The sequence below is a fragment of the Rhagoletis pomonella genome, unplaced genomic scaffold, assembly GCF_013731165.1.
Source record: "Rhagoletis pomonella isolate Grant_MI unplaced genomic scaffold, Rhpom_1.0 Rhpom_scaffold_00002, whole genome shotgun sequence".
Taxonomy (NCBI): Eukaryota; Metazoa; Arthropoda; class Insecta; order Diptera; family Tephritidae; genus Rhagoletis; species Rhagoletis pomonella.
The window spans coordinates 3625917-3639409 of NW_023458556.1; the positions used below are offsets into that span (position 1 = coordinate 3625917).

A 13493-nucleotide genomic window follows, 5' to 3' on the forward strand; every position below is an offset into this window, starting at 1 on the left:
ACATTTGCTAGAACTTCCATTACCACCAATCAAATATAAAAGCCGCCTAGGCCACGCATTTAGAATAGGAATGGAAAAGTCGACTCTGACTTTAGTCAAAAATCGCCTTTTTGCTGAAAAAAACTCGACCTTTTAGAATCGAGTTTACTCGTCTCTAGTCGACTAGAAACGACCCTCATTAAACTATGTTCACATATCAATATTGTCTCAATCAAAGCTAGTTTTTTAATCACCCTGTTTACACAGGCCAATCTCAGATTATTAGCCGTCAAATTTGTTTCGCTTGTTATTCTCACATCTCAAGGAAAATTTATGTTTCTTTTCTGTGCGACCGTGATCACGTTTTTCTGCCATAATGAGCAATATAAATATATTTTAACTTAACATTTTATTAAAAATACCTTTACAAACCTCTTTTACTTTCTAGCTTACATTTTTGTTTACTTTTACATTTGGCACTTCTCCTCTCTTTCGCAAAAACAATCGATAAAACTAGGATGGACACCGAAAAGATATCGGTTAAATCTGAGATTATTTTATAATTACAGATTAACAAGGGAGGAATTTTATATGGCTAATCTCTTGTTATAATTACAGATTAGGGTGTTAAGCTCGAAAATGAGGATAATCTACTTATATGTGAACCTAGTATTAGATGAACTTTCGACTTTTGCCACTTCGGCTACACGATCAAGCAAGGCGAATTTATACAAGGTGGTGTTAACCAAGGCGAATTAATATAAGGTGATAGTAGGAGTACAAAAACAAAAATGTACATGTATTTTGTTTTTGCTTTGGTGGCATAAACTGTCAAAATCTGTAAGAGTGTGTATCGAAATTCAAACAAAATTTTTCAATTTGATATCAGAAGCCGTGCGGCGAAACACATACACAAAATCAGCTGAGCTAGTAACACCACCTTATATAAATTCGCCTTGGTGTTAACAGAACCAAAACAAAACTTACAACAACAAAATACACGCTCCTTGACAAGGCGAATACATATAAGGTGGTATCGATTCAACAAATACAACAATTACTTGTATTTTGTTTTTGCTTTTAGCAGGCCATTGTCGAATTTCAGCTATTCTTCCTCGAATGAAAAAGGGCGACAGAAAATACAAACACTCTCACGTTTTCACTCACTCACTAGCGAAATACAAAATTTTGACAATCAAACGCTACTCACAGCTGATGAAACAACACCACCTTATATAAATTCGCCTTGTTTCTTGACAATCAGTACAAAGCCAAATTACAACAAACGCATGATTTTGACAAAAGGTACAAATTCGCCGTGAAATCAGCGGATCCGATAACACCACCCTGTATAGATTCGCCTTGCGATCAAGCAATTGAAAGCCAATTTACACGACGACCTTTCTCCCTGCGTTTTTGGCACGTTCTCTTTTAAAAAATTCTTCCAAAATCCTCGTGCATTTACACGATAACTTTTTGTTTGCGCCGTTTCTTGCGCATTTTTGACATTTAAACGTAAAATCCTCTTTGGTCAACTCTTTCGTCCTCATTTTTAAAGCGGAGCGAATCGCGAACTCAAAACAAAAATACGTCAAAACAACCCCTCGATTTCGCTCACCGTGCGTGTTTGCCTACCCCGCTGACTTCGTTACACTTCTTGCCTACAAGCTCGACACACAGGGTGAAAAGTCATCGTGTAAATTGGCTCCAAGTTTCAATACACTCATACTTCTTTATAACACACTCGCACTTTTAGAAATTGGTTTTCTAAAAATGCGATTGCAGGTGTGAAGACCCTATTGATGTTTTGGAAATAAAGATGAAATTCGATTTTTTCTAGAAAAATTCGATTTTATCCGACTTTTGGCAACACAAAGTTCGATTTCAAAAATTCGCCATTTTGGAGCTACAATTCGATTAAAATTCGAATATCAAAGCTTCGAATATCGAATTTACCCATCCCTAAACTGTAAACAAAGAGAGAATACTAACAGCCAATGCGAACAGCTTTCAGCCCACAATCCCAAAACTCGATTTCAAAGTGTTTTCGTTGTCGGTCCGAACATGGTATTAGACAACTACAGTATTTAAATTTCTTGAAAATATTTTTATGATATTTCACAATCAATCAATTAATAATCGATTAATTAAACACTAAACTACGATACAATTAAATCATAGTCGATTAATTTAATCAAATGATTAATAGCTGCAATATTTAGGTATCCAAATACTTTAATCTGAATAGATCCTACTGGGAATTTGATTATGACCAATGAATTGGGATTGTCTGAAGCCTTATGTGGCATGGCGCTGGAAGATGTACTTAGTAGACATCGCCGTGAACGCAAGGAGCTGCAAGCCAAAATACAAGCATTGAAAAAAAATGCACCAAAAAATGACAAAAAGAAACGAAAAGAGGCGATGGAAGAGGTGGCACGTATGGAGAGCGAACTGGAAAAGCGACAAACTGCAGAATTAGCAGATGTAGAAAAGGGCCAGGAAAGCCAACATGGATCTCTCAATGAACAGGAGCAGCAAAAAGAAGTATTATGCAATGACGAGGAAGAAGAAACCTCCAGATGTAGTTCTCAACGAGTTTCTAAAGCTCAAAAACGACGTGACAAGAAGGCGCGTGAAGCTCGGCAACGCGAGGAAGATGTACGGGCTGCCGCAGAGGATGCGAAATTCGCACCAAAAGCTATAGAAGCACGTAGTATACAGGAAAAATTGCTGGAGAGGCAAATAACTCTTCACAATATACCCTCCGATGGAGATTGTCTTTACAATGCGGTGCGACATCAATTAACACAAAACGGATTAATTGCCTACAGCGTACAAGAGCTACGAAACGAAACGGCCAATTATATACGCGCTCATAAGGATGCACTTGTTTGCTATATGACAAATCCCAAAACAGGTGACTTACTAACCGACATGGAATTCGAGCAATATTGTGAGGCTTTGCAAACTACCCCAGCTTGGGGTGGACAGATTGAATTAAAAGCTCTTTCTTCAATATTAAAAGTACCAATTGAAGTACTGCAAGCAGAAGGGCCGCCCACTGTACTGGGTGCTGACGAATTTGCGGGACCAAATCTATTAATAACTTACCATCGACACATGTATAGCCTTGGTGAGCATTACAATTCCACTGTGCCAATAAGTCAAGGAAATACCAGCAAGGCCAATGACTGAATAAAAGATGACGAAAAAAGACAAATGCTAATCGGGGAGATTATCAGCAAGCAAAACGGGTGATATACCGGTCCCCGGAGAAATAACGTCAAATATGGGGTAATAATGACCAAACGTGTTTTGCTCCGGGGTAAAGTTGTTTTATTTATTTGTTACAATCTTGCGACTTAAATAAACGCACTGATACCTATGTACATATTTTGAATATATTACAAATTATACATAAATATTTATACGTATGTTAAAAAGCCAATTACAAATATAGTGCCAGACAAGACAAAAGTATTGGCACAGAGAATTTTTCGCAATGCATGCAAAGTTTTTTATTCTAATTTATTTTCTATTCAACAATTTTTATTGAGCTTGAGGCCGTTTTTAATAAAAAACTATTGTGGAAAAGCAACAATAATTTGAAAAAATTTGTAGAAGTGATAGATATTTGCCTACGCACTGTGCTAAAGGCACGTGGCTGAGTCAGCTGGGTTCTTCGGTTCGAGACCCGCTGAAGAAGTCTGATGAGGAAATGTGGTGATTTCCGAAATAGCTATCACTTCTAACATATCTTCAAATTAATGAAGTTGCTAAAACATCGCGTTGATTTTTGGCAATGCCTATAAAACTGCATCAGTAAAATTTTTCTAAAAAATCTAATTTGAAATATGCAAATTAGTACACAAATTTATTTAATTTTCCTGAATTTGCACAAAGTTTAGAGATTTTGTTTTTGCGTTGAAGTATGAACTATATTTGTATAAAAAATTAGCGAAAAGAAATTAGATAAAAAACTTTGCATGTACTGCGAAAAACTCTCTGTGCCAATGCTTTTGTCAGGTACTGTATATATCTAAGAGCCGTTTTCTCAAATGAAATGAGCAGTCCACTTGCAAACAGCGTTATGTGATTTTATAATAGTAAGCCATAAATTAAAAAAAAAAACGTCTACAAAAGAAGTAAAATCCAACCGTGGCACCGAAAGTACCACGTTTTCTTGCAGTTTTCGAAGTTCGTCAGAAGATGGAGACCTTTTAACTTGTATATAAATACGTACAATAAATATTATAGCGACTTTTGAAAGTGTATATATACTTACAATTAGTATTATAGCGACTTTTGCTAGCTGACATTTGACTTCAGAATATATAAGGATTTTGCACTGTATTGTTACTGGACATGAAACTACTTTAAATACTGGTACGTTAACCACCAAAAAGTAAAAATCGAAAAAATTGGCATAGAGCACTTTGCAAGTGGACTGACTACACAAATGCTTAACTTTAGATATAGCTCATTTTTAATCCAACGTTTAAATATAAAGTGAGCCTTTAAGTTAAAGGTTACTACAGAAAACGACCCTAAAACTATCAAATAAATGATTTATATTGTGTACACGAGATGGGTAGCTGGCGAGGCCTAGTCTCCAGTCTAACGTTATGTGCAGTCTATCTTTCCGCCGCGCTTTGGTCGGAAAGGCCGAGCTTCCTATCCATGTTCCCGTCATTCATGTGCTAGCAGGTGGTTGGATAAACTAATTTCCTATCCGCTCCTTCCTTTCTCCTAATGCAGCTACTTTGATGTGAGGCAGACGGAAAGAGCTAGTTTGTTCTCCGCGCTGTGGACGAGTTGCTGAGCGGGGTCGGATTGATCATCACACCGAAGAGTGTTTGGCACCTTAAAAAACTCGCACATTAACTGTCAATAATTTCATTGAAAAATCACGGAAATTGGATCCTGTATTATTGTAGTAAATTTTAAAACTAGTTAGAAAGCTTGATTCAATAATTATTATATATTATCATGATTTGGAAGTACTATACATGATCAATCCGAATATAATAGCGTTTTCTTTCTACAAAAAAACTTTGCTTTTTCATTGCCCTCTCCTTAGTTTTGTGCGTAAAGGACATGGAAGGGCAACATTTTTCGGTAGAAAAGAAAACGCCGTAAGACACCTGTATATGTTTAAAAGAGATCTATTATGGAAGGTATCAAGTTCTCCGTTATCCATACAATTATGACTTCAAGTGTATTTCGAACTCATCAATTCCACTTTACCCGTAGCGAAACTCCTGCTGGTCATTATTACCTCATATTTTTAGTGAGTGCCGATAGTCACTCCGAATACTAATATCTATGTATAAGTAAAACAGGGTTCATTATTTGAAATTTTATTAATCAAAATAAATATTCATAAATGTAGAAAGCAGTTTATTGCAGACCGTTAAAAATGAAATAATAAATCGTTACTTATGCATACATATCGTCGTTTAAAGTACAAAACCGCATATCAACATAATGCAATATGTGTGGTTGCATAAATTGTTTTGTAAAGAGTAAAAACACTGATATTTCAAAATGGTTCCCTCTTTTATAAAGCAATCCCATTTCTGGCTAGTATATTTCAGGACGAATGGATAAGGCTTGAGCCAAGAGCTTCTGTGAGCAAATCCAATTTTTGGCAAAAACAATACTGAAGCGTCAATTACGCGGTTTTGCAGAACGACGATACGCGGTTTTGTCCTTTAAAGGACGATATGTACTTATGTACATATCTGTAGCTTTCACTTAATGTAGCTTAAGTGACTTACTAAAAAATAATTAGTTTCCCTTAACAAATTTTGATTTTTTTATTAAGCTTCCATTAAACTTTTCAATATTGTTTGGGAACCAAAAGGGCCTTTGATTAAACGACATAGTTATAAACATATACTATTTTTAAATTACTAGTGAACCCGCATGGCGTTAAAACACCCAAAATTTGATTCAAAAAACCTAAAAAATATTCCAAATGTTAGTCAGAGTTATAGGAGATCCGAGTACCATATTTCATTTAAAGCAGCCGTCTCTGAGTAAAGAGAGGTCTCGCAAAGTGCAGGCTTTTAATTTCCTCGAATTTAAAATCACCCTATACAAATAAAAAAAGTTCTTAAAGAAAACTAAAACTGTATCGCACATCTTCAGGCTAAGGTCTTTCATTTCAACTCATTTTGAAATTCGAAAGAGCGGTGGAAATCTAAGGACTATCACAAAAAATTTCTTCTATAAATTATATCTTCCATAAATTTATATTTCATAAAACTGGTGTATAAGTTAACTAAATTCGACGTTTCAAACGGGTAGAAATTCTTTTCAAAAGTATTTTCAAACTAAAATCGTTTTAAATCTCTTTCTTCTGACTTCAATGAACTGTTAAATTAAGTTGAATTTGATTGTTCAAACACGTGGCTTATCTCCTAAATAAAGGTCAGAAGAGTTTTCAAACCCATTTCGATTGATACCCATTCTTTAATAATTCGTTTAACTTTTTTAATTATCTCAGTTTAACTTTTTGAGCAGATGGTAACCCTCTTTCAATTATCAAGTTGCCTTAATTCAAGTTGAATCTGAATTCTTAAACATATATCAGAAATAATGCCTTCAAAACCCCATTTCGATTGATACCCACCTTTTAAAAATTCATCTAACTTGTTGAATAATTTTAATGTAACTTCTCAAATACGTGGCAACCCTCTTCAAATATTCCAAATGTTAAAACTAAAGATTTCTTAACAATCCTTCGTTCGACTCCCGTATTGTTGTTTCATATAATTTTTGTATCAGTTAACCTAACGAGACCTTTCAAACGTGTGGCAGCCCTCTTCGAAAGTACTTTCAAGGGTTTTAGTTTTTAAAGCGAAGCGCACATTAGCGCGATTCCATCGTTGCGAATACGTTGCGAATTCGGCTGTTAACTTCGAATCCGCAAACGTGCGCACACTTGAGCGATTTTTACATTGAATGTTCGAAAAATTCGCAGCGACGGAATCGTGCAAGTGTGCGCTAGCGCATTAAAATGTGTGGGTAGCATTGTTGTCATTTTTGGGCTTGCGGATTCACAACGACAGAATCGCGCCAATGTGATATCAATTTCGTGACGAAAATTAGACGCATTTTTTAACTGCCTTGGAAACGTAGGCAAAATCTTTTTTATTCATACGAATCGTTGCAAAAGTTTTGTTTTGTGTTTCTAGCAGTAGACGCATTTTCGCAACGTTCCGAATAAATAATAAAATTATAGTTTAAAAAACTAAAACCTCGCTATTAAAATTTCCATTCGTACTGTCCTCAGGTTACTTTAACCAGACTATTCCCACACCACTGACAAAACTCAGCGGCCTTTACTACTGCGCCTAATACTATGCCGCAAATTTATTTTAAGCTGTTGTATGACAATTGTCAGTTTTATTGTTATGACCTACTGAGTAAGTGACAACGGCGAAACAATGTTTATATTCTGTTTTAGGCGCAGTAATTGTGACAATAGTCATATGATGAATTTTGTCAGTGTTGTGGGAATAGGGCGGTAAGAATGGAAGTTTAAAGCAATTCTCATTCGTACTGTCATCAGGTATGTAACTTGAATGGAAATCGCTGCATCTTTTAGGCGCATCAATATTACATAAGTTGCGTTTTTTTACTCATTTCCAGTAAAATCCAGTAAAAGTTTTTACGAATTTTCATGTTTTGGCGTTTTCGTACGCAAAAACTTGCAAAGTAGGGGAAATTGAGAGAGCGAAAAAAGACAGGTGAAATTGCAAGTTTTTACTGGATTTTACTGGATAAATTTTTACTTGTAAGAATTTGCCAGTACGAAAAACAGCTGATCGCATGTTGCTGGATGAAATTTAAACTAATAAGGAAACTGTTTGTGGCTTTTTATTGTGGAAATTCACAAAATAAACATATATAACATAAAATATATTGTTTTATTAGGAATATGCTGCGAATAAACAACCAATTAATCAGCTGTTCATGAAACTTGCAAATTATTACTGGAAAAGCGTTCACGTACTTTTTTGTAAATTTTGTTTCTCTCCATGTCGCTTTTTACTTTGTATTCATGTTTTAATTTTGCGAATTTAAGTTTTTGTCTCTCTATTTCTATTTTCTCTTCCATTTGTTCCACAGATTTCTTATTTGTTTTTGGGAATGATTTTAAATTGTAATTTACATCTTTTAAAATGCGAGTACAATCTTTGTGGAATTTTGTTTGCCCATCCACTTGCATCTTCAAAAGATTGCTTTTTTTTGAGTTCGGGACCGCATCGTACTGCAATTGGGTGACGCCTGGGAACAGGAAGGAGGAGTACAAGGTGGCAGTTCTGCACGATCCTGCAAATCAGTTGCATAATTCGGAGTGGTTGGAGCAGTTTCACATTCGTTGCTGTTTGTGGCTTCACTTCTTCCTGCACCGAATTTTTGAGCACCGGCTATATTCCATCTACTGCTTCATTTATTTGCAACAACTCCATTGCCCTTAACTCCACTAAATTAAGGGAATTAATTTTTGCAGGGCCACCGCCAGACATGTGCAACTTATTTTTGCGCACTTTGGCTTTGAGGTGGGTCTTGTAATCCGCCCAAACCATAAATATGTAAATAAAAACTAATAATAGTTAATAATAAACGAATAAGCAAATGTAACATTTTCTAAAATTTAATTCCTTTTGCTTTATTAAAACTGTACTTCATTGAGCGGTTCATTAGCATACAGTATTTATCATAACCGTTATACCTTGAAAACGGTACTTTGATAGGTCGTACGACGCGCGACTCGTGTTGCAGCTTTAAGAGTTAACATTATTTGGTTCACACTAAAATTACCTTTTTCCATGAAGATGCATCCCGCGTGGGTGGTCCATCTCCATTTAACTGTTCCGTCAGCCGTTCCCACAAATTTTTGGAAGTTTGCTTAGCATCAGCGCACTTTATGTAGCCTTTGGCCAAACTTCGATGCGTTTCCATAAATTCCACCATAATTCCAAATTGGCTTTGTTTTGTATGCTGGCTTTTGCTGGATGAATCCCTAATGAAAAATATTTTACGTTTACAATTGTTATACTTAAAAAAGAGTTATTAAAATACTTACATTTTTCAAATAGTATTCCGTTTCTACAGCTCAAACGCTAACGCGTATTATTTGCGAAGATCGAATGAATTTGACATTCAAATTCGAGTTACATAGTTGCCAGTTTTCGATTTTCGAATATACTATTCGAAATTAGAATTGCAAATGCGAAAATAGAGTTACCAAGTACAAAAAATTCGAATTCGAGCAAATTTATTTTCTAATCGAGTTATATAATAGGGCCCCTGACCTTTTCAACCAAAAAAATGTCATAAATAACTGAGGTTGGCCTTTATTTTCGTTGGCGATTCCATTTCTCACAGTTATTAACCGTAAGCTCCCTCGCATAAAACACTTTCAGAGTGATATACCACAAAAAGTATAAAAAATAAATGGTTAATGATAGGAAAAGTTACAATGTGTTATGTGTGTATGTACTTACGTATGTACATATATGCTCATTCTTTATTATATTTCAACAAACTAATTGCATACGTACTAATTTTGCTAAGTTGCTAATTTTTACATCACAATATTCAAAGATATTTGTATGTACATATGTAGCGGTTTACTTTAATGTTAAATTTACATTTGGAAGATTTGTTTTATTGTCAAAAATTACAATTAAAGTGTTATTAGTTAATTTTCAAAGTGATTTGCTGTTTTTGTGCACATTTGGAAGAACACAATACAAATAATGCGTTGTGGCAATACTTAGCGATTAAAAGCGATTAAAGCGCAAGCATATTATTGTAAATCTTAGTAGATTAATACGATGAAGTGAGATTATTATCTCCAAGCCTTCAAATGTGATTTCTAGGCACTATCACAGCCTTCGTCAACTATAGCAAACCTTGTTCAGTTCATCTTTTTATTATCATTGCTGCTTATCGAAGGAATTGATGTTTTATTATTAGATCCCTTGTGTTCTAATGAAGATGGTGATTGTGTTACTTTCGAATCCGAGTTTGTTGGTGTATTCGGGTAAATAGCAAAGAGCGATAATTGTATAGAACTCAGGACTAATAGGAATAGGTTTTGGTACTAAATAGAAGAATATTGTTATTAATTAAATATATGTATAAGTAGGTAAAACATTTTCTTTTCACTTACGGCCATCATTGGATTTCGAATAGAAATTGCATATAGGGCCCAACATGCCGCTACTAGCGTGCCTGTAAATATAATTGGAAATGGCATGCCGGCTGTACTCTTTTTTTCGATTATTTTATTGAGTCGTAAGAGTGGAGATCCAACTAAAAATACCAGAATGCCGGTAATGAGCATACCAAAACGGAATTCAATCTTCTTCGGGTCTTCAAAAGTGGCGTACGCTAAGCAAGCTACCGTAAATGCTCCAGCAATGCCAGTTTTTGACCATATTTTCATTTTGCTCTCATTCGAAGCATACCAATAGAACACCGTCCAGAAAACGACATTAAGGGCGCAGCCGAGGATATTCACCGTTATAGTGGCAGAATCGCCTATCAATGCACCCATCTTTAAGGTGAGAACAGCACTGAAAATAGGAAATATTTATTTATTTTTTTTTTCATTTGGTCTCTAAAATGTCAAATACTTTAAATTGTTTCTCGTAAAAATTATAAAGTGTCAAAAGCTTTTTGTATGAGAAACCTTTTCCTATACAAAACAAGCAACTTTTGGAACGTTCCCCAAAGAGCTGGGTTATGCAAGACTTAAACTTGACTTACCTAGAAACTTAGAAACAATTACTCAGCGTGTCACCTATTACTTTTTCTCCTTGTTTTGATTCTCAGGTCTTGTATTTGTACACGTAAAATTGTAAAAAAAATTAAATAATAATAAAAAAATAGATAAAAAATTACAATTAAAATAAATGTATTTACGCTTTCAAACTTTTTAAATTTTATTTTCTGTCTTTATTTGAGAGTTTGTTTTTCGATTGCCAGATGAATTACATTTATACAAAAAAGTATATTTGTGTGGCATGATTCAATAATAAAAGGTTTGCTCAAAAAGCAGTTTTCTCGCTCCCTCTTGACAAAATCGGCTCCCTTAGCAAAGCACTGTGTGTGGGTTTTTGTGTGTGTGTGCAAAGCTTTTGTAAGACAGCTAAGGGAGTGTCAAACGTCTAATGTCAATAATGAGCAAACCGTTAATTATTGAATCATGTTTTTGTGGCATATTTGCAGGGATTTTATTAAAAAATTAAAAATTAATTTAACTTAGAAATCCAAAATCTATAGTTCTCCAAGTTTCTAAGTCAAGTTGTTTTCTTGGGTAACTACATACACGCGCTGCTCATTTGCCAGATGTGCAATTTTCAAGTCAAGTCAAAGTCAAAGTCTTGCATAACTGAGCTTTAAATCAGCAGCACAAACGCTAATTACTGGGTCTTGCAAATGAAAGATCAATGCTTCGAGTCAATTTAAGTTTTTCTATATAATCAACAGTTTTAAAAAAATTTAATATTTTAGGCAAAAAATATTTTTTTTCTTCATACATTTATTTTTACCATCAAAACTGTTAATTATATAGAAAAACGTTATATGAACAGATTAAAGGAATTGTAATTTTTAATTTTTTTAAATTTGTTTGAGCAAAATCGGACTAGTCTTTCTCGAGTTATGTCAAAAAAAGACCACCAAAGGTGACAATTTCCCCTATATGATAGTTATATATATATCTCGATTCCTAGACGTGACCCATCGAAACGCCGGGACACGTATAACTTGTTTTTGACCGATATAACATTTCCCGTTGGTTTCATCCCATCCCGATTTTGACTGTCGCATAGTGTTATTATTTATGTATGTATGTATAAGTACAAATGTAAGGCGGATGCGGACGATGGGTGGTGGCTGAGGTGGTTTCTGGTTTAATACGGGGAAAGACGTGCCCGCGCCAATAGAATTGAGTTCAACCTCAAAGCAGTAAAACTGTTCGGAGGGGAAACTCAACGATAGTTAATTTGGCGGGAAAAGTTTATGACAGTTTCTAATAAATACACCTATAGATGTGTGCGTACATATGTATATTATTAAGCACTAAGGTGCACCGTCTTGGATTGTTTGGTTTAGTCTACAGGCCTAAACACAGTTAAATTGATTAAATAAATGAAATATTGCAATGTGGGTGTCAAACTAAAGAGTTTTAAGATGACTTACAATAGAAAATATGTTTGAGATACAATATGGGTACCAAACGAAAGGCATTTGAAAAATCTTTATTTGGAAATATTTGCAGTATGATTATCACCTATCTAAAAGTAAAGACTGAAAATGTTGAAATTAAATGAAATATTTCATAACTGGTTCAAAACGAAAAGTGTTTGGGAAAGCTTTACTAGGGAATTTCAAATATTTCCACTCATCCAAATTCCGAACAATTTAAATAAAGATAGCATTTACAACATCTTATCAAACGAAGTGATCAACGAATATTAAGACGAATTTTATTGCCTCATATTTTTTGTAACTTAGAAACATCGAAAGGAGAACTGATCGAAAGAATGTTTCCTTATTAAGAAAATTAATTATAGGAATCACGATTAGCTCTGTGAATGGGCTATTCTTGCTGCGTAGAATAAGGATGTCTGTCAATTAAATAATAGTGACGTTGACAACAGTCGTTGCTTGAGCGCTGATCTGCTCTTTTACCAGACTGTCAGCCCACTTGCTCACTTTGGTGAATACCACTAATGTTATTCAATCGGGGCACCGAAATTGCGCATATGGAAACTGTGCATTTAGACATTATTTCGGTTTCAACCGAAACTGTGCATGTATGCTTTATTTCGGTTTTTACCATATGCATTATTTCGGTTTTAAACCGAAACTGTGCATGTATGCATTACTTCGTTTTTTTTTCATATGCATTATTTCGCTTTTAAAACGAAAGTATGCATATGCATAATTTCGGTATTTTCTCATATGCATTATTTCGGTTTTCAACCGAAACTGTGCATGTATGCATTACTTCGGGTTTTTCATATGCATTATTTCGGTTTTCAACCGAAACTGTGCATGCATGCATTATTTCGGTTTTTGTTATATGCATTATTTCGGTTTTCAACCGAAACTGTGCATGTATGCATACCTTCGTCTTTCACATATGCATTATTTCGGTTTTCATCCGAAACTGTGCATGTATGCTTTATTTCGGTTTTAGCCATATGCATTATTTCGGTTTTGAACTGAAATTGTGCATGCATGCATTATTTCGGTTTTTGTTATATGCATTATTTCGGTTTTCTAACGAAAGTGTGCATATGGATAATTTCGTTTTTTCTAATATGAATTATTTACTTCTACTTAGTAAGGGTTTTAATCCCTAAGCGCGGCTGAAAGCCGCCTACGCAGAGAAAAGTTCTGCGCAAAAATACGTCCGCCCTTCTTTTCCGGCAATACAGAAAGGAGAATTCTACTTAGTAAGGGTTATAATCCCTAAG

At 34.8% G+C, this 13493-nt stretch overlaps 3 protein-coding genes across 4 annotated transcripts in view; 1 reads left to right on the top strand and 2 right to left on the bottom strand.

Moving 5' to 3' along the window:
- The window catches only part of LOC118732842 (exosome complex component CSL4), a 1221-nt gene extending 1156 nt beyond the window's left edge, over positions 1-65 (bottom strand). The window contains exon 1 of the mRNA XM_036461952.1: positions 47-65. The gene's annotated coding sequence lies outside the window, so the exon portion shown is untranslated. The remainder of the gene's footprint in view (positions 1-46) is intronic.
- Positions 66-2002: 1937 nt separating this feature from the next.
- Positions 2003-3520, top strand: LOC118732832 (deubiquitinase OTUD6B). Its single transcript, XM_036461942.1, has one exon. It carries the CDS (start codon positions 2248-2250, stop codon positions 3175-3177), a length of 930 nt encoding a protein of 309 aa, XP_036317835.1. The 5' UTR covers positions 2003-2247; the 3' UTR covers positions 3178-3520.
- Positions 3521-9481: 5961 nt separating this feature from the next.
- The window catches only part of LOC118732863 (sugar transporter SWEET1), a 9288-nt gene continuing 5276 nt past the window's right edge, over positions 9482-13493 (bottom strand). For both annotated transcript variants that reach the window (XM_036461970.1, XM_036461977.1), the window contains exons 3-4: positions 10175-10580; positions 9482-10105 (exon numbers count right to left, since the gene is read on the bottom strand). In XM_036461970.1, the coding sequence (XP_036317863.1) occupies positions 9920-10105; positions 10175-10580 (592 nt within the window). In that variant the 3' untranslated portion in view covers positions 9482-9919. The remainder of the gene's footprint in view (positions 10106-10174; positions 10581-13493) is intronic.